Consider the following 22,100-nt stretch of genomic DNA (forward strand, 5'->3'; position numbering starts at 1 on the left):
TTTATTTTTCGAAGGTGGTTTTGGGGTTGGGTTGGCTGGGGTTAATTGCGGTGGTTTAGGGTCTAAGTGGCGGTGGTTTCGGTCTGAGTGGGGTGGTGGTTCTGATGTCTGGGTTTGGATGGTGGTGGGGATGGTGGTGGCTGTGGTGTGGCTTAGGTGGTGTTGGTTTTATTTATTTTTTTTTAAAAAAAAAATTTAAACAAATCAAATTGTGACACTCGAAAAAGTTTTTCAAAATCGAAAACAATTTTTGTAATTGTAAAAAATCAATAAAAAAAATGACGTGTAAATTAAACTAAAAAAAATAACCTTTTCAACCGGTTACTGGTCACTCAAGACCATTAGAAGCGGATTGAGTATAAAGGTGGGATTATTTTAAAATATCCCAAAAATGGGTATTTTTCGCAGACGGTCCAAAGGTGGGATTATTCCTAACAATTTTTCCATGTTTTTATTCGTTGTTATAACTATTTTTAATGTATAATTTTTGTGAAAATATGTGTCACTTTTGTAAAAATAAGAGTCACCTTTGTAAAAATATGAGTAACTTATGTGTAGTATGAGTTACTTTTGAAAAAAATGAACAAAAATTGGTGAGATTATGAATAATTTTTTTGTGAAAATATGGGTTACTTTTGAATAAATATGGGTCACTGCACTTTTGTGAAAATAAGGGATACTTTCGAAGAAAAAAAAACTAATATTACTGTCTACACGTGTGAAATGGTCGATGTACAGTAAATTATTGTAAATTGGGGGCATGTAAAAAGTTTTTTATCTCCAAATCTAATAGGTCACAACTTATTTTGGGATGATATCTTATAAAGGCCGACTTATTTTTAGTAAATAAAAAGGTTAGCTTATTATTAACTAATTGTAGGGAATATTTCAAGCATCCCACACTTGAGCCCCACTGTGATCATACACTTAAGCATGGTGGCGTTCAAAGGGAAGGAAACTAGAGTAAAAGAGTCGCCAACAAGCTTTAGGAACTTGTAAACCGTTCACAGGGTGAAGGTTACACCCCTTCACGATCCAGGAGATCGTTAACTCCAATAGGTCTGGAACCATGACTGGAAGTTCAGGGATGAAGGTACAAATCCAACCTAAAAGAGATTGAACCTGCCCTAATAATAGGCCTCTACTTTATTCTTCTCGTATTCATGTGCGCTTTCTGACTAACATACAATCAATAGGTTAACCCTAAACCTGTTTAATCTATGTTGGTTGAATATTAATGCACAAACAAAACTATTATTGGCGATCACTTGAATTATAATCATATTAACCTAAACAAGATTATTAATTATCTTATTAAATGTGATTACAAGTACAAATTCCTTTTAAGCATGCATAAAAGGCGTGATCAATCAATAACAATAATAATAAATATACATCAAGCAACAATAATAACAATCATCATCATAATAATATTCTCAATAAAGCATAATAATATTAGCAAGATCCTAGACATGATACTAACAAGATTAATAACAAACCCTAGTATGTCACTAAACAATAAAGATCAAATCTTTAGCCCTAACATGACACTAACATGATATTAAGAAAGAAATAGGAAGCATCATAATAATATACATGATATTAGAAATTTAGTTATTACCCTAAACATGATACTAGGAATCATAAAAACATCCTAACATGATACTAGGAATTAACAAAATAATCTAAGCATGATTTCTATATCAATAAAGCCATTAAAGCAATTAAATTACTTACTTGGATGCCTCGTACCTCTTTCTAATAACAAAATACAAACGTTAGTAAGTTTAAGGAAAATAATAAATCAAACAATTAAATTAAATAATTGAAATAGGAATTTGGGACCAAACCCTCAGAAATTATAAACCTTTCACGTCTAGGGCGAAGGCAACTTCGAACTTGGCTAGGTGTGTCTAATGTATGCGGTATGGTGTTTGTGAAAAAGCTAGTTTAGAGAGCTAGAGAGAGAAAGAATAAGCTATTGCTTAAGAGAGAGAAGAGAGAGAATTAGAGAATTCTGGGTGATTTAAAAGGGTCTAGGACCCTATTTTTAAGAAAACAGTCCGAAAACCGATAGAAAGAGTAAGAATTCGAATCGGAATAAAACTGGCTTCTGTCGTCAGGCAACAGACATCAGCGTCAGGCGACAGACATTAGCGCCTGGCGACAGACATTAGAGCTAGGCGACAAACTCTATCGTCTGGTGACAAACTCTGTCGTTTGGCGCTAATTAAAAGATAAAACGCGCTTTGTACGGAATCCTCTTCTTAATATGATTAAGCAGCAAATTCCGTGTTTTATCAAATTAAAATCAGGTTTATCATAAAACACTTATTTTATTCCAAATAAAACTCTTTAAAATATAATTATTAATCCAAATTCCATTAGAATTAAAAGGAACCTTCTAAATATTCTAGAAGATTAAAATCAATCCTAATAACTTTAGGAATAATAATTAATAGGCCCTCCTCTAGATCATTGGGCCACATATAAAAATCATTTGGGGCCCAATTTAATTTAATCCATAACTTCCTCATTATTCATCGGAATTGGGCTTATAATATATCATTGGAAAGCTCTTTTCGAGCCCAATCCAACTACACTATTATTGGACCTTTACCATGGACCTTTATTATTGGACCTTTATTATTGGACCTTTATTATTGGACCTTTATTATTGGACCTAAATTGAACTGGCTATTTTCATAAATAGAGTGAAAGAAGAGAAATGTTTTTGAAAACAGAAAGAGAGATATTTTAATAAAAACATCCACATCACTAGCCTTTTCACATTTTCACTTTGTTCGATAATCAAATGACGTGAAAGGTATTCATCACTGGTTTGATTTTGGGGAGACACATTTGGGTGCCTACACGTATAAAAATTGGCTTATTTTTATCTCCAAAACTAATAGGTCACAACTTATTTTGGGATGATATCTTATAAAGGCCGACTTATTTTTAGTAAATAAAAAAGTTGGCTTATTATTAACTAACCATGTAAAAATTGGCTTATTCTTGATAAAATTTATAGCTTAATCCGTTTACTTTCCTTTTCTAATCAACTAGATGAAGCCCGTGCGATGCACGGTTTGTTTGAATTTTTTAAATAATTTTTTAAATGTGCTAAATTTTGTTATATATTTAGATAAAATTCCTGATATCAAAAGATAATATTTTATATTTAATTAATTTGAACTTGGAAATCCCATTCGCCAATTTTGCTTACGTGTCATTTAAATTATTTAATTTTAAAATAAATTAATAATCTCGTATTTAATTGGCTACCACTAAAATTTATTATCTTACATAGCGCGCTGAAAAAATTAAATCCTACGTGGCTCTGTAAAAACTCGGGAAAAAACTTCCCTTTATATATATACCAGTTTTGTGCCCCGTGCGATGCTCGGGTTGTTTATTGAATTTTAAGATAAATTTATATATAGTCTATAAGTCAAATTTAAAATATCAACGATACAAAATTTCTGACGATTTGCTATCTAGGAGGTATGTAATGACTAATAATAATGCTAGTGAAAATGTTTGATTTAATACATTAAAAAAAATAAAAAAAAAATTAGCAAAAAATAAACTAAATAAAATAAATATTCAAAGCACGTTGGATTAACCCGAACCCAAAACTTTAAGCAAGGGTTGAACATTTCTTAACTCGTAACCTGAAATGACCCAACCCAAGATGACTCATGACCCAACCCTAATTGACAGGTCTCCATTTTATTAGATTGTGAAGTACATAATTTTAACCGATTAGTATATGTTATAAATGGATGTTTTACGTTTTGAACTACTTCCTTCGCTCCAAAAAATATTATGATATAAAATAAATTTATATGATGATTTTTGAGAATTATAATCTAATAATTTTTTTTAATAAAATTATAATTCAATTTGTACATGTGAAATATTGGTATTTTATCGATAAAAAAACTCTAAACTAACAATTTTATCCAATATTTTTGATCCAAATAGAATTCTAACTAACTTTTTTATCTTATAAAGTCTATTTAAATCTATCCAACATTGCGCGACACTTGGCGAAAAGTTAAAACGCCAAGTGTCGCAATATCGTGACCTGGCTAAAAATTTAGCTTTATATATTAGTTATATGATATTAGATTAGATTCTTCAAATAGCGGGATAAAAAAAAAGCGTGTTGTAAATAGAAAAGGAAAGAGAAAGTATACACTAATGAAATACTCCATAATTTTTATTGTCCACAACTACCCACGATATGACGATAACACCCTAACGGCCAAACCAATTACTAGTTGAATATTAAAACCCATAATAATTTATTAATTTTCTGCAAGAATCATGGTGTAGATGGCTGAGCTAAAGACAAAACAATTATTGTCAAAATCTTAAAGAGGTAGGAAGAGAGGAAAGATTGAAAATAGAAAGGGAAAAAAAAATAATAGAAAAAATGGCAGGAAAATTCTGTTGAATTACATAACTCTTCCATAAATGACTTCAATATTCAACTAGATGATAGAAGTTACAAGTGCATATACAAGTATATACCCAGCATAGCTAGATCCACCAAGCTGAAAATGTTAACTTGGACTGCATCGAGCCTAATGCTAGACACCCATCGAAATGTCTATCATAAAATCCGGCTTATCATCTCAGTGAATACTGAATCTCCTCCAATGTTCTCCCCTTTGTCTCGGGGACCCAAAGGTAAACGAAGGCCACAGTGAAGGCACAGACAAGCATATATATAGAGAATGTACCTAAAGTGGAACAACAAAGTAATTAGCGAAAACATATTTGATGGCATGACTTACTGCTAAGCTGCTCTCAATTTTAAAGACAGCGAACTGAAAGGAGTCCTGCTATGAGAAAAAGAGCAGAAATGCACCTCCACTATTCCAAGACAACATTATGTTTGCAGTCATAGTGACAACCCATGCTATGAACCAATTGGCAAGCGTAGCAATACTTCCAGCTAGCCCTTTGATGTTAATTGGAAGGATCTGCAAGTTTCCAACAAGTTAAAGTTTCCAGCAACCGATTTAAAATACATGCAACAAAAGTCTTTTATGTACGAGTTCTGACGGAAAACATGAAGTTTATGGCACAAAAAGTGCCTAACAAAGCCAGAGTTGGCCCAGAGTAAGACATGTTTTTGCAAGAAATACAAGTAAAAAATTCCTTATCCTACTACCAGCATCCAAAAATTATGTTTGTCACGCAGCAGTGCTTTTCTCGACAAATAACTAGTGCTCTTGGACTCTAGGTCAATATAGCACAAGTTCTCATGAAAATCATGCTCTCAGTTTTTGAAACTCAAAATGGCAAGAAAATTCAAGGTGAAACCTTTTTAAAGACCACCTCCCAACTAAAGGATCTTTAAAGTCCCAAAAATATCCTTATTACTTCCTTCGTTTTTTTAAGTTGACACCGTTTGACTTTTACACTATTCACACAACACGACAAAACATATTCATGTGGGATCTTATTTGAATCGTTTCAATGTATATTTTTATTAATATCAAGTTTTTATAATTTTACAATATTAATAATTAGAGATATTAATCGTTAAAAACATGCGTTGGCAAGCATAATAATAGAAATGTGTCAACTAAAAAAAACAGAGGAAGTATTATCTAAAATCTTTGTAATTAAACCTAACAAACTTTCTATGTTCTCTTTGTTTAATAGATGCACAAAGGTGATTTAATCAAACCTTCTGTCATCACAACTCCAAATCCATCAGTTACATCTCTTCTGCTGCATTATTCCCTTTGTCCTACAACACCTTACTCTTTTAGACTCTGTGCACTATTCATATACTTACTTTGACCATATATTTAAACTATATAATAAAATTAATTTTTTTTCTACAAATATATATAGTTGGATTACTCTGAATGCATATTTGCAAATATCAATAATTTCAATATTTTAGTACTTTTGCTCCTAGATAATCAAACATATTGATTGTCAAAGTTATGTGAAACATGTCCAAAAGATAAGGGTAAGGTATTGACGGACAGAGGGAGTACGTATTTCTCAAGATTAATGCGGTGATTAAAAACCTAATTGTAATGAGGTTTCTATAATTTTAGCGACCAGTAGCACTCAGTAGTGGTTTGTTTTATAAGTACATATCATCCATGGTAGATAGTCGTAAAAACTTTAAAATGTGTATGGTAAGAAAGTAACAGTTGTGAGTCTTGTCACTGATGTTAGGCACATTAAATTTTTCCATGCCATCAAATGGGCTTTTAGATCTAAATATATCACAAAGGTAGTTTTTAAAATTTAGTAGACCTTGGCCAACCCAACGTGCTATCAATGCCACCTTCTAGTGGATAGGATAGGTTTACCACTTTACCGGGTTTTGGGTATATTTTGGGACTAATTGATTGCTAGAGCTATTGCTTTACCAAATTACAATTCACTTTATACAAAAACTGCGAGGAAACTCTACTGCTCCGGGTTGCAAGTCATATATTTAACCACTACTGGTTTTTTTTTTTTTGGTGTACTACTGTTTAACCACTGCTGTTTTAGTTTATGAAGTCAATTGAAGAAAGTAAGCAATGAAATTGTAGTCTTCTCTTGGGTTATAAATTACTTCATACATTTCTAACACATTTCTAACACCATTCATATTTAAGTAGTTCCTAAAGATGAAATTGGCATTGTGACTTGCTTTTGAAAGTAATTTCTGCATAAAAGTAGTTGCTAAATGCTAACTAAAGCTAAAGAGTTAGCAGTGAATTGATCACTATACGCATAATTTGATTTAACAAACAGGATACTTTCTTCTTTAATACTTTCACAATTAATGTCATCGATTCTTTCTTTTGTTGAGTTTCCCTGCCTCAACAGCATGCTTACTATAACAGTCCAGAATAATATTCCAAAATAACAAAGCATAGCAGACTTCATCATAGAATATTTTTTTAAAAAAATAAATAAATAATACATGCAAATCATAGTTCGAAAAGAAATATATACCTCTGACATTATAATCCATGGAATGGCCCCAATTCCTAGTGAGAAACAAACAACCATAGCCTGGAAGAATGATTAGGTAAGGACCACATGACAAATGTTCAAAAAGTGGCAAATTGCCACAATGGAGTAACAAGAGTAGATTTATCAACATACCACAACACCTACAACCGAAATGATGGAGAATGCATTGTGCCATGAAGATTCAATTCCTACAATATCCTGAAATCAAACACAACATTCAGCAAAACCCTCTACAAAGCTAAAAATTATTTAGGAGTGAGCAGTGCTCAACAGGTACAAAGTTGCATTCATTATCACCTTTAAGAAAAAGGATGCTGCAACCACTAGAAGGCAAAGTGTCATCCCTGCAGAAGAAAGCTATTGCAACCACGGACAATGAGTAAAGAAACATAGTCCAAATTTTCTTTTCTACCACTCACTAATGCAAAAACATTAATACTTTATTTACTTACAATTAGAAGAAACCTGCGTCCTGATTTATCCACCAGCCACGTAGTTACCACAGTTGCAATAACCTATTAGGATGAAAATAAATGGAAACAAAACTTTTTAAAAATTGCTATTGAAGTTGATTAGTGAATTGTTTTTAACAGACACAGTAAGCACACCTGAACAGCACCAAGGCCAACTGTTGCAGCATTGCTTGATGACACCCCTATTTAAAACCAATTTAAAACATGAAATTTTATAAGTTTATAAAAGCTATACCGAGTACTAAAATAAAGATAAAACATCTGCGCTCCAAACCCCCCCAACCCCGGCCCCTCTCTCTCTCACCCAGAAAAAGAAAGTCGTATTACTTTATTCTATTCAAACAAATTAAAAAGGGGGCATATGCTAAAAATATGAAATTCTATAAGCTTATAAAAGCTATACCGAGTACTAAAATAAAGATAACACATCTGCCCTCCAAGTACATACAGAAAGCTTGCAGACACCATATGGGCCAGAACTGAATCATGCTATTACAGTTAGAGGCTTCTAGGATTGGACTCTCACTTTAGACATCCAATTGAGAAAATAACAAACATAGCAAGACAAAATTTAAGCTTACCAGCCTCTTTGAATATGGTACTGGAATAGAACAGAACACCATTGATTCCACTCAGTTGCTGCAAGATAAGTAACCCATTTCCTACCTGCATAGGAGGTAAGCATGTAAACTCTAAAGATTGGCTATCTAATAATTGAAATCAAGGAGAGCAGACATTAAGTATTACCATCAAAGGATACCAATATCTTCTTTGTCTTAGTTCTGCAAATCTTATGGTGGTTCTTTTGCTACTTGAAGCAACAGATCTCTAAAACACACAACACAGTCAACAGATAAAACACAGCACTTTATAACCACTCCATAAGCATCAGAAAGGAGAAGGCATCTGACAATTATTACCTTTATTTCATTGACCTCAAGAGATATATCATTGTCGAAGCCACGAAGAACTTGCAAGGAAACCTCAAAATCTTCCATCAAGCCCATTTTGGCCTGAAAGTGATATTTATAATACATTTTAATACCATTAGTCAGAAGTACACCAATTAGGCAGAAGCAAGGAGCTTGAGATAACATACCAACCACCTAGGAGATTCCGGAATGAAGAATAAACCAGGGATCAATATAGTACATGGCAATATTCCTGGTAAATAGATGCACAACATTTCATCAGTTCAATAAATAGGAGTCACCCTCATGGAAAGGAGGCTCCATTTAGGCATTTTTGTAATTATTTTGACATGTGCATTGATTTGAGTAATGGTTGGTTCCATATATTATTTTGTGAGAAGTGTGAACAAATGTAAACTTGAGAGATATTATTATTAGCACTGAGTGATAATAATTGAAAGACCCAATGATTAGCCCGGCTTTGTTACTCGAACTTTTCATCTCACCTCAAGTACCCGTGTTAGACCCTCGACACTCGGATATGGCTAGGACACTTAGACACTTCATTTTAGTTCAAAATCATGGACATTTTTCATAAAATAGCTGAGTCGGACACTTGGACATGTACATGTGTCGGACATGGGTAATCGAGTTCGAGTAACATAGATTAGGCAAGTGAGACCTAAAAACAAGCTAGATTAATTTAGTTAGGTGAGTGAAGCCTTTCTAAGGGCATGTTCGACAAAATATAGCTGTCAGCTGTGAAGGTAGCTGTTAACTGTGTAGGTAGCTTTTAGCTATTAGCTGTGAAGATAGATAATTTAGGTATGAGTGTTCGGTAAAGTAGCGGTTGGCTAGCTGTTACATTTAAAAATCAATATTTTATATTTAATACTATAGATTAAATTTTCAACAGGTACCTCAAAATCTACCTCTAATTTCAAAAGCTAATATTTCTAACTTTTTATAAAATCTACCTTCACCGCTAAAAGCTACCCTAACCAATACTTTGCCAAACACTTACATTTTTTGTTAAGTAGTGGGTGGTCAAACCACTAAAAGCTACCTAAAAGCTACTCAAACGCTAGCGCCGAACACGCCCTAAGTAATCTAAAACCCTCTCAAGTTGAGAATTATGTAAAGTAATGATAATTTACAAATCTAAAACCCTGGATAATTGTCAATGAAATTATCTTATATGTGATTTAATTATTTTTATGATGAATAATTGAATGTCACTGGGTGCTATTAGAATTCACTTTCCAAAATCCAAACCACTTTTCTCAAAACACAGAGTTGAAATTTTATTGCAAAACAGCATTGACATAACGGAACAGCCTTGATTCAATTTAATGTTATAACCAACCATAGTGGCGAAAACGAAGTCAGAAAGCACCACATATACTTGAGCAACACATGCAAAGAGATTAACCAAAGAATTACCTAACACTGCAAGTATTCTCCACGGAACAAAAAGCCCAAGCAAATAAGCCAGCATTATGCCTATTGTAACAGATAGCTATTGCCAAAGAACAAAATATGACAAAATCAAAACCAAAAAGTTTATGGTTACAGGATCACTAAAATAGCTACAACATCAAAGAGAAATATCAAACACCCACAAACCTGATTTACTGAGCCCAATGCTCCTCTCAAATTCTGAGGTGCTATTTCAGAAATGTACACAGGAACCTATACCCCAAAGTAGCTCATATATTAGGATTCATTTGATTTTCACGTAATTCTCCAAAATCAACCAAACAGAACCACAGAAATTACCGTGTATGAAATTATTCCCACGCCAAATCCTGCCAACATCCTTCCCATATACAGAAATGAAGAATCCTAATTGCACAAGAAATTAAGCAGCATAAAGCAGTGCAATACAAGACACCCAAAATCAAATTCATGGTCACGTTAAAACTTCAATGCGCGATTAAACAACAGTTACAACAACTTACTTTGGCAAATGATATAGCAAGCCATCCAATTATGTTAGGAATAGCAGCAATCATCAAAGACTGTCATTACAAAAAAAAAAACATAAATCTTAATTATTGCATAAAATGTGGTAATCATTCACAATGATGAAACAAAATCAATTGGTTTATTACCCCTTTTCTTCCAATATACTCCGAAATTTGACCACTTGCAATAGCACCAACCATAGCACCCACATTCGACAAAGAACCAAACCAAGAGTACTAAACAAATATTGTTCATCCAACAAAAACAAAATCAACAACATTAAAATCACAAATAAATAATTCCAAATTAACCCCTTAATCAATGATCAATCAAGTACCTCAGCAACAGAAAGACCAAGCTCTTCAGTAATTGCAGATTGAGTAGGAGATGAATAACCACACTAAAAAAAAAAAAAAAAAAAAACCAAACCAAAAGCAAAATTCAACAAAAACCCAACAAAATTCAGCAAAAACCCAACAAAATAAAACCCAAAAAAACCAAACAAAAAGTCAAACTCCTTACAGTAAAGCCAAATTGAATAGGACCAAGAGCAACAATAAGAACACAAGCAAGAACAGAAATTGAACTCTCTCTAATAACTTGAGAAGAACCCATTAAACTGGATTGTCTAGAACCCATTCGATACCAACTTCCAGTATGAAGAAAGGGTTTTCGAAGATCATTTCCAGCTCCTCCTAAACCTGCTTCAGAATCAGAACTCATTGTTGCTTTTTTTCTGCAAAAATGGCAGCAGAAAAAAGCGTCAGCAATAAATTCTGAGCAATATAAAGTCGTGTGTGTTTTCTAACACAGCTAATAATGCAGCTGTAATGTTGTTAGTTGGGTGATGATTGTTTTGTTTAATATGGGATTTTGTTTTGGTTTGGTCAAGACAATGAGATTGAGGGTGAGCACTTCGTCGTATATCTTAATTCTGAATTTTATTCAGATATGGTGGATTTCTTATCGTTTATTGATTACCATGTTTTCGTGTTGTTGTGAATACCGTGGTTATCCATTCTACTCTAATAATTGATTGAGTAGGCTATTTGCCTTAAAATTAAAACTATGATTGTATGAGGAGTATTTAATTTATTTTTTAAATTGATAACGTGTTGACTTTTTCATTATTCACATATGAAGTATTATTTATGATTTGTATTTTCTTAAGATACATGCGGGACGTTTGATATGTGGGAAACTGGGAATGAGAGTTTGGGGATTAGTGGGTGGAAATTGAATTGAAATTTGGAAATAAGAATTCAATAAAATATTGTCAATCTCTTGTTAGGGTCAGAATGAGAATTGATTGGGAAAAAATATCAAAGTTATAAGGTAAATGTTAATGAACGTCCCAAGGACGTTGGTTAATAAGATAACTAAAAGTGGAAATATCAAATTAAAATGAGCATTCATTATACCGATCGACGCGTAATTTTGGCGCGCATTTCCAAATTAATACCACTTTAGAAAATGTTTTAAATGCTTATCCAACGCCTCAGAGACGTTTGTTAGCAAAATCTGAGTTATAATTACATTTTTTTTTTTTTAATGGCAAAATGATTTTTTCTCTTTATTCTCTATTCACATCTCTATTACTTGCCACTTAGGTAATAAAAACAGGGGAATAACTCATTTTTATTTTCAATCCCAATCCCACTTACCATTCCCCTTCCCCCAAAACAAATAAATCAATTATATAGTAACTTTTTAAGAGTCGTATCTAGTGGGGAGTTAGGGATGGGGTAGATATTTTTCTTTGGAATGATAAATGAAGTAGGAGTAACACCATTAGAAGCATGATTCAAAGTCCTCTACAGAGAGGAGAGGAGGATATTACGGTTGACCAGTGCATTGTTGATTCAATGTAGGAGTTCTCCAACCCGACCTTTGTTCTTCCTGATAATATTCTCAATCACTGTTTGAGTGTTGCTATCTCAATTCCTGAGCATGATTGTCATGATTTTATCTTTTCAGATTATATGTCAAAAGGCACATTTGATGTTGTTTCGGGGTTTTTTATGTCCCTCGGGAGAGTTACAGCTCTAGACTGGATTCTGCAAGGACGCCTGTACCTGCAAAGCAAACGGAGCACCGAATGGTCGGTGGTCCGCCTCCGAAGATTAAGTTAGTATGGTATTCAGAGTAAAACGTGCGGAAATTAAGTTATCTGCTCGGATTCCAAGCTCAGGTGATATCTGTTTCTTGAGAACGACAGTTCTGTAATTAATGCCAACGTAACGTCCCCTCATAAATAAGGTAAGTGTCCCTATTTATAGGGTCGTTGGGAAGTGTGCCCTCCCTAGGGTTTGATGACCTAGGGATTAGGGCACGCTGTTTTGCGGCGCCTTAAAGTTTGGGCCTTTGAAGGCTGCCTTTTCAGAAGTGATATATGGGTGACACGTGTCACACGTCCTGAGAGGCCATTTGGGCGCCTCCTAGGGCGACACGTGTCGCTCTCTCATTGGTCCACTTAGGATCATTAAATATTCCAATTCATGAGCTATTTGTGCTCGACACGTGTCACCATCTAGAAGGTCCAAGCTGGTGCCTCCTCCAGTGACACGTGTCAAGCGCTGTTTGGGCCACTTGGCGGGGTATAAAATACCCAAAACATTTGCCCCTCACAGGGGTCACGTGCTTGGCACATGACGCCTGTGACAGGTGTCAGGCTATGAATGGCTAAAAATTTACTTTTACTGTTCATTTAGTTCTAGGGTTTTACCCTGGAGCATTTTAACCCCTCTATAAATAGAGGGGTTGACCTCCCTTGGATTCACATTTGCGTGAATCTTTGAGAGAATCTTTGAATTTTGACTTGCAAAGACTTTTGACATCTTCAGCATCCGACAGTCGGCCAACTTAGTTCGCCTGCTCAAACAGACGCCCCAGACCGACGCCTCTTGTTACCTTCTTCTAAGGTAACCGCATGATCCTTTCTTTACTTATTTCTTTGCATTTTTTCTTTATCAAAAATGGTTTCCCAAACGCACCCGGCACGGCCTAGATTAGCGATCAGCCGATCACCGAGGACGGCTGAATCTAGAACTAGGAGTGCCGAATGCTCGTTCGAGAACTTTCCTTTGAGTACATCTCCAAATTCGACAGTGTCTGTGCCCCTGCAGGACACGATGGCTAGAATAAAGCAGATGACGAGGAGATATAGGACGGATGGTTCTTGGTACCATTCGGAAAGTGAGACTGTTTTTTCGGACAGCTCCATTAGGGCGCCTGTCTCCGAAATTAGTAAGGAACCTCCTAGCAACGTCAGCACTCCCAGCGACTCATTTTTAGAGGAGTGTGATGAAGAATATGAGAACCCCGGGCCGAGTGGATCGGTGCCGGATGCTGAGTTGGGGGAGGACACTGCTGGCACCAGCCGGCAGGCCCCCAACTCTGAAGAGAACTCTGATGATGACTCCACGTCGTCATCCTCCAACTGCGTCTCCGTTGACTCGGAGGAGGCGCAATCAAATCTTAAGGCTGCCCGGGAGTCCTTCTCCGTTAAGAAAGGAGAGGGCTGGGAGGAGCCGTCTGCTTCCAGGTGGCATGAGCGTGCTCCTTATTATCTGCACGTTGCCGAAGGAAGGCGGAAGATCATGAAAGATGATCTTGGAAAGTTTCTTTCTACCCATGTCATGGGACATGGGTTCATTTTGTCCGTGCCGGATGCTATAGACACGGTCACCTGGCCTGAGATGGCCTGCTATGGTGACCAGTGCTTCGGCTGCTATGAGGCGGCCATCCAGGCAGGACTATGCTTCCCTCTCCATCAGGTTGTGGAGAGGATCTTGGATGGATACCAGCTGGGTATCTGGCAACTAGCCCCCAATTCTTGGGTTAAAATTCTGGGCTACGTTGCCGCCTGTGAGATGATGGAGGTGGAGCCAGCTTCGAGGCGTTTGCTCACATGCACTATTTGAACAGAACTCCAAATTCAAGCGGGATCGGCTGGTTTACTCTAACCAGCCATACCCGTTATATGATGACCCTGGGGAAGGAGAACAAATGGAAGGACTGGAGAACAAAGTTTTACATAGTCTCTTCCCCAGATTTCCAAAAGAACAAGCGGTACAACCGCTGGACTCAGTATCCGCCTCTCCTGGCTGGGAAAAAAGCCCTTCCGCCTGTTCCCAGGCGGGCCCAGGAGGAAATTTTTGATTGGGGCCTTTTTACTATGGCCGTCCGAACGAATAATGAGACGGGGGTCAAGGAAGTTTCCCCCCGAAGTTACATTCCCCGATTCGAATGGCTCTCGGACGGGACGTACTAGGCCGCCTGTGGCCTTAGTACAGAGAAGCCGAGAGGTAGATGGCCGCTTGAATTTATCAGCTTTGTTACTCGCATTGTTTTTTATTCATTTCATTGCTAACTCTTTTTGTCGTTTGTTGCAGACATAGCAATGGCCAAGCTTCCCTCTCGTAAAAACCCGGCTGCCTCTACAGCCTTCTACCACTCGAACCTCAAACGAGCGGATGAGCAGCCGCCAAGCGGCACTCCTCAGGTAACAAGCTGCTCAACCTTGAGATTTCTTTAATGTTACCTGGTGTAATTTTTCTCAGTCTCACATTAGAGTTCTTTGCAGGGTGGCTTATCAAACCCTGCCTCCTCTTCTCAGCCGGATCCCAAACTGCGCAAGCAGTCGGCTGGCGACATTTCCCAGAGTCGCAGGAAACACATTGCCTCCAAGACAAAGAAGGGAACAGGCGCCTCCTCCCCCACTCACACTCCCACAAAGCCGGACACTCAACATCGAGTGTCGAAGAGTGGCAAGCAACCACTCACCACTTCTGGCGGCACAGCAGGCGGCAGCGAAGCCGCAGGGGAAGAAGGAGGTAAGTCATTTGACCATCCGACCATACGTTTCAAAAAATGCAACTGTCTTCAAAAATCTCAACTTATTGTATTTGTATTGACAGATGCTCCAGTGAGGCCAACTGTCCTTCAAATGGCCAGGCGGATGCTTAGGACGCTTGATCCTGAGGATAAAGCTGCCATCAAAGGAGTCGGCACCCTTGACCTTGACGCCAAACTGGCGCTTCTTTGCGAGGTAAGACTTTATCTTACGACTTGGTTGATATTTTTTGCCGAATGGTTTCTGATGAATTATCTTGCTTTGGACGACTGCAGGCTATTCTGCGAGTAAGTGGTCTTAAAGGGCCACTCAACGAAAAGACCAAGGAGGTAAAGGCAGCGAATGCTCGGGCCGCCTCTACCCTGGACAAAGCTCAGTTTGAGATTGCCCAAAATGAGATTCTGACACTTGATATGTTGTATTCCCAGGCGTCAGCAAATCTGCAAGTCCAGCAAAACTTGGACGCAGTAGAGCAGAGGGTTCTGGAGCTCTAAGGCGAGGTCAAGGGCCTAAAGGAGAAGCTGGAGACCCTCAAGGAGGCGGAAACCAAGGCGACTAACCTTGGGGAGACGGTCAAGAGACTCCAAGGGCGGCTGCAAAACCAGGAGAACCAACTCCGAACCAAGTATAGGTCCTTGATGGAGGAGGAAAAATAGGCCTTGGTCAAACAAATGATGGACGACAACGAGGCCATCATGCGTGCGGCCTGGGCAGCTGTGCAACCGTCAGCCGATTATCAGACTTGGAAGGTCCAGTTTGATAAGGCAAATGACGAGTTCAATGACCGATTCCTTAGGGAAGCTCAAGAGGCGACCGAGAAAGAGGCGGCTGGCAAGGATGCCCCCGAGGAGTCCAGCTCGTCAGGCGACTCGTCTTATGGGGACGAGGAGGATGATTAGGAGGAGAATGAGGAGTCCAAGGAGCATGCGCCAGAGAACAGGGCGGATGCTGATGCTGAGAAGCTCCCCTGATCTTTAAGCTTTAAGTTTTTTCTTTATGCGGCCGAATGGCCAATTATTCTGCTTTTTCGGCCTGCGTGCCTAGTAATCATGTATTTTACCGACCAAGGGGTCGGGTAATTCAACAATCACTATGGTGATTGCCCCAAACCAAGCGACAGACGGCCACAAAGAGCAGATAGTTTCTTAAATGCATCCAGCCAAAGGCCTCGAGTAGTATAGAAAAATTGCTAAGTCTTTTAACTTAACATATTGATTGAAAACGAATTGGTCCGACTGCCTTGCCCCATAACAAGGACAGGCGGTAAAGTAGCCTCTAATACTGAAACAGTAACAATCATCCGTCTGTACTAAAACAGCCGGAAAACTCAGTGCTTTTTAGATTTCAAGTTAGATTAAATCAAATGACTGCGAGCGCTGCCTTAGCGCATTCGGTAGGGCCGCTTGTTGAATTCGTAGAGCAATGTGCCACCAAATGGGAGATGCTTCTCCTCAACGAATTCGCCCGAATGGACGTCGCCGGTTGTCTGACTCATGTTGGAGCAGACAGTCGTACTCATGTTGGAGCAGACGGTAGTTTAAATAATGTTCATCCGGCCATTGGCCTCACTTAACGAATAAATAGCCACTAAGTCATTGACTTAGCTTTAAATAAAGAATAATTAGCTGCTAAGTTATTAACTTGGCTTAAGGATAGGTTTTAGGATGACTGTTTTGGTGCAGTCGGGTCCTTTCTTGGGCGTCTGCTGTTGGGGCAGACGGTCCCTAGATTATATTAAGTTTAAGAGTGTGCTTAGCCGTCTGCATATTGTGCAGGCGGTAGCTCGTAAAATCTCGACGTTGGCCGTCTGCACATCGTGCAGGCGATACTCCAACGTCGTCATTAGTAAAAAATTTAGTCCGCTTGCACGTTGTACAGGCGGTACCATAGAGGGTAAGTAGGATCTGCCAGCACATAGTACAAGCAGCATCCTTCATTGCTATGAGCATGGTCCTTCTGCACTTCGTGCAGTCGGTGCTCAAAATAAAGAAAATAAAGACAAGTAGGAAATGAAGGCAAAATTTCATTAACAAGTCAAAAAACTTTACAAAATTTCAGAAGTAATACTTCTTCAGGTTATCTACATTCCAAGTTCTGGGTAGCCTCTTGCCGTCTGGTATTTCTAGGCGCTAGGTGGCGCCTCTTACTACTTCATAGATTCGATAGGGGCCTTCCCAATTTGGGGTTAACTTCCCTTGCTTATTCGCCCTACCGACTGCCTCCATTTTCCGTAACACAAAGTCCCCAACTTTTAACAGGCGCTTGTGTACTCTTTTGTTGTAAGCTCGGGTCATTCTCAGGCGATAGATCTCATGGCGCAAGGCAGCATTGCCCCTGCGCTCTGGGAGTGAGTCCAATGCCAGGCTCATGGCCTCCCAGTTTGCATCTTCATCATATAGCATAATCCGAAGAGTCGGCTCATAGTGTTCAATGGGCAAGACAGCTTCTGCCCCATACACCATGAGGAATGGGGTTTCTTCAATTGCCCTTTTTGCTGTTGTTCTGATGGCCCATAGGACGTGTGGTAATTCATCCGCCCATAGACCGCCAGCTCTCTCAATTTTTTTTTATGCCGTCTGAGATTAACTTGTTGAAGACTTCAACTTGGCCGTTTGCTTGGGGTCGGCCGACTGATGCAAAGTAATTGGAGATCCCTTGATCTCCCAACCAAGTCTTCAGGTGAGGGGTCTCAAATTGAGGACCATTGTCAAAAACCATAGACATAGGCACCCCAAAGCGGGTGATGATATTCTTCCAGATGAAGGAGATGACGTCCTTTGTCTTGATGTTTTTGACCGCCTCCGCCTCTACCCATTTGGTAAAGTAATCCACAGCCACTAAAATATAACTCCTGCCGCCTGGAGCAGTCGTATATGGGCCCAAAATGTCCATGCCCCATTTAGCAAACGGCACAGGACTGTGGATGGCCGTCAAGTCAGTGGCCGGACGATGGATTAGCTTACCAAATTTTTGACACTTGTCACATTTTTTAACCATCTCCATATCATCCGACTCCAGGGTAGGCCAAAAGTAATGCGGCCTGGCCCTGACAGCTAAGGATCTGCCGTCTACATGAGAGGCACAGTATCCGGCATGCAATGCTTTAAGGATTTCTTGCCCCTTTTCTGGGGTCACACACTTCAAAAGAGGCTTCAAAAAACCTGCTTTGAAGAGCTCTCCTTGCCTTATCTCAAACCTTGCAGCCCGTTTCTTCAGCACGGCCGCCTCCTGAGGTGAATCTAGGAGGATGCCGTTTGTTAGGTATGCCCGGATGCCGTCCATCCAGGTAGAGCTTCGGTCAAGTATTCCAATGGGGTCTTCATCAGATATACTTCTTTTTTCCATGACTTCCCAGAAGACTGACCGAGGCGTTTCACAGGAGGCGGATGAGGCCAGTTTAGACAGAGCATCCGCCTGATTGTTTGCTGATCTGGGCACTTGGCTTAAATTGAAGTCTTCAAGTGTCCCAGCTTCAGCCTTGACCGCCTGCAATTATTTGGTCATAACCGGATGGGTGGCTTCATAGACACCATTGTACTGGCTTACGACCAATTGTGAGTCAGAGCAGGCGTCAATTCTCGTTGCCCCTGCCGCCTTGCACATCCGAATGCCGGGTAATAGGGCTTCATACTCGGCCTCATTGTTTGAGGCCTGGAACTTGAACCGTAGTGCATATTCATATTTGTCCCCCTTAGGAGACTGACAAATTACGCCTGCACCACAACCGTTCATCGTGGAGCTTCCGTCCACATACACTTTCCAAACCTGATTGATATAGTCCGGCTCAGCCGACCTTGTCATTTCAACAATAAAGTCAGCGAATTCTTGCCCCTTTATTGCCTTCCTTGGTTCGAAAGTGATTTCCAGTCCCTGCAACTCAATAGCCCATTTGATCATTCGACCAGAAGACTCCAGGATTGTCATTGGCCGCTTGATCGATTGGTCAGTGTAGACCGTGACTGAATGTGCCAAGAAGTAAGGTTTCAACCTCTTGATAGCCATGTAAAGGGCGAGACCAAATTTTTCAACCATGGGGTATCGAAGCTCTGCATTTCTAAGAACGTAGCTAATGAAGTAAACCGGGAGCTGGATGCCGTCTGTTTCAGCCAAGAGGACAGCACTGAGGGCATGATCTGAAACGGCGAGATACATATAGAGCACCTCTTTGGGCAAGGGACTGACCAACCTTGGCAAGGAGTGCAGATGCGTTTTCAGCTTTTGGAAGGCGGCCTCAGCATCATCCCCCCATTCGAATCTAGTCTTCTTCCTAATCGCCTGGAAGAAGTAGAGGCACTTGTCGCCTGACCGACTGAGAAATCTCCCCAGAGCTGCCATACAACCAGTTAATTTTTAGACTTCCTTCAAAGTACGGGGCGACTGCATGTCGATTACCGCCTGTATTTTTTCAGGATTGGCCTCTATCCCCCTTTGGTCGATCAAGAATCCGAGAAACTTCCCAGACTCAACACGAAAGACACACTTTTTTGGATTAAGCATGACCTTGTGCCGCATGAGTGTGGCGAATGTTCTCGGAGATCAGTAAGGTGATCTTCCTGTTGTTTGTATTTGACTATCATATCTTCAATGTATGCCTCTACATTTCTCCCAATTTGATTAAAGAAGACTATATTAATCATGCGTTGAAAAGTAGCAGGCGCATTCTTCAAACCAAACGACATCACATTATAAGAGAATAACCCCTGATCAGTGACGAATGCCGTCTTCTCTTGATCTTTTTTCCACATGGGAATCTGATGAAAGCCTGAATAGGCGTCCATAAAGCTCATTAGGGCATGTCCGGCTGTTGAGTCGACTAGGCTGTCGATCTTTGAAAGTGGATAACTACCCTTTGGACATGCTCTGTTTAACTCAGTGTAATCTACACACATGCGCCAGGTACCATCCGGCTTCTTTACAAGCACAACATTGGCAACCCATTCAGGGAAGTTACATGGCCGAATAAACCCAGTGTCTAACAGCTTTTTTAACTTTGGCGGTTGCCGCCTGACTTCTTTCCTCGCCATGGTTTCTTTTCTTTTGCCGAATGGGCTGCTTTTTAGGATCCACGGCGAGTTTGCGGACAGCAAGATCCGGGCTGATGCTTGGCATCTCTTCCACTTCAAAGGTAAAAATGTCTTTGAATTCTTTCAGCAGTTGGTGCAAGCTTGTGCCCAACTTAGCAAAAGCAGCCATCCCCACCTTAACAGTTCGCTCTGAGCGATTGTCGTCCAGAGGAATATCAATGTGCTCACCAGCCGGCTGGGGACGGAGGTCGTCTGACCGCTCCCCGATCAGTGATTGCTATTGCTTTTCTTTTTTGACCACCACCAGCGGATTAGGCTTTCTTTTCTTAACGGCTGGTGGGGTCGGATGGTCATCCTTGATTTCATCAAGGTCTATTGGCTCTTTGCCCTGACCGGCTGCAGCAGCCGCAGGCTTGACGTCCGAGAGATAGCATTCTCGAGCCGTCTTTTGATCCCCGTTCAGGGAGCCAACAGTCCCATCATCCTTCTCATACTTGACAAGCATGAGAGCGGGAATGATGACTGCCTTGCACTCGTTAAGAGTGGGTCGGCCAAGGATGAGATTGTAGGCGGTCAGCTCCTCGACCACCAGGAATCGGATGGTCATGTGCCGACCGCTACCTTTTTCCCCCAGTCAGATGGGCAAATTAATGCGTCTGACTGGATGCACAACTCCTCCCCCAAAACCCACAAGGGGGTGGGAGACATCCATCATACTATCCGGCCTGTATTTAAGGTTGGATAGACATTTATAGCTAATGATGTCTGAGGAGCTTCCTGTGTCAATTAAGATACGACCAACCAATTGGTTGGCCACTTTGCATTCTATGACCACAGGGTCATCATGCGCCCGACGGACTTTGCCTTTGACCTTTTCGGTGATGATGACTTCAGGGAAGGCAGATGTGCTGGCCGCCTATCCCTCATCAACAAAATGGACCATCTTTCTCAGATGGTCCTTGTTGCCCCGGATGGTTGGACCACCACCAGCGAATCCGCCTGCTATCATATAAACCGGTTCCTCATCCGTTTCAGAGCTGATAGCAGGCTGGGGAGTCTTTTTGCTCGACTTCTCAGGATTCGATTTTGAAGCCACTTTAGACTTCACATAGGATTTCAGCGCTCTTTGTCGGCCAGACAGTCAAGCGCCCGCTTGAGGATGAAGCATTCGTTTGTGTCATGGCCGACATCCTCATGGTAGTGACAGTGCTTATTTTTGTTCCGATTTTCAGCGGAACCTTTCATAGGAGTCGGCTTCTCAAGAGTCAGCCGATCCTTAATATCCATGAGGATGGAGTAGTTGTCCTTGTGGAACTCGTACCTTGGAACGTACGGCTTCCACTCTTTCTTTTTCTTTTGGGTCGGCTGATCGGAGTTATCAACTGCCCAGATCTGTTTTTTCTTTTTGCTCTCTTCTGGTTTTAGAGACGGCTGAGCAGGCCGACTCTCCTTCTGTCGGTCAGACTTCTTAAAGTCCGACTACTTATTAGAGGAGCAGAGCTCGGTCGCCTGTATATAAGCATCCGCCTCCATCAGGGCTCCTTGAAGGGTGAAGATTTCCTTGCGGACGAGTTCGTACTTGAAAGTCGACCCGTCCTTCAGACCTTTGAAAAAATCTGTAAAAGCCACTTCGTCGGACAGTCCTTGGATCTGGATTCTCACCAGATTGAACCGCCTGACGTATGATCGCAGCCCTTCTCTATCTCCCTGCTGCACATGGCTTAGATCAAGGCTCGTTTTCTTTGCAGGGATGTTCATAGAGAAGTTAGAAGCAAACAAGAACGCAAGCGTCTTGAAGCTGTTTATGCAACCAGCCGGCAGATTGCTGAACCACTGCTGGGCTATGCCCTTCAGGGTG

At 40.0% G+C, this 22,100-nt stretch overlaps 1 protein-coding gene across 1 annotated transcript; it reads right to left on the reverse strand.

Annotated features, from left to right (window-relative positions):
* Positions 1-4,446: 4,446 nt before the first annotated feature.
* Positions 4,447-11,375, reverse strand: LOC145590613 (sugar transporter ERD6-like 6). Its single transcript, XM_081647036.1, has 18 exons — positions 10,886-11,375; positions 10,701-10,763; positions 10,510-10,599; positions 10,357-10,416; positions 10,175-10,240; positions 10,022-10,087; positions 9,839-9,914; positions 8,584-8,648; positions 8,405-8,497; positions 8,232-8,312; positions 8,066-8,150; positions 7,620-7,666; positions 7,464-7,526; positions 7,309-7,368; positions 7,144-7,209; positions 6,991-7,050; positions 4,883-4,997; positions 4,447-4,754 (listed from the first exon to the last, which is right to left on the reverse strand). Exons 1-18 carry the CDS (start codon positions 11,084-11,086, stop codon positions 4,642-4,644), a joined length of 1,470 nt encoding a protein of 489 aa, XP_081503162.1. The 5' UTR covers positions 11,087-11,375; the 3' UTR covers positions 4,447-4,641.
* Between the last annotated feature and the right edge of the window lie 10,725 nt (positions 11,376-22,100).

Source organism: Chenopodium album, chromosome 18 (assembly GCF_948465745.1).
Source record: "Chenopodium album chromosome 18, dcCheAlbu1.1, whole genome shotgun sequence".
Classification (NCBI taxonomy): Eukaryota; Viridiplantae; Streptophyta; class Magnoliopsida; order Caryophyllales; family Amaranthaceae; genus Chenopodium; species Chenopodium album.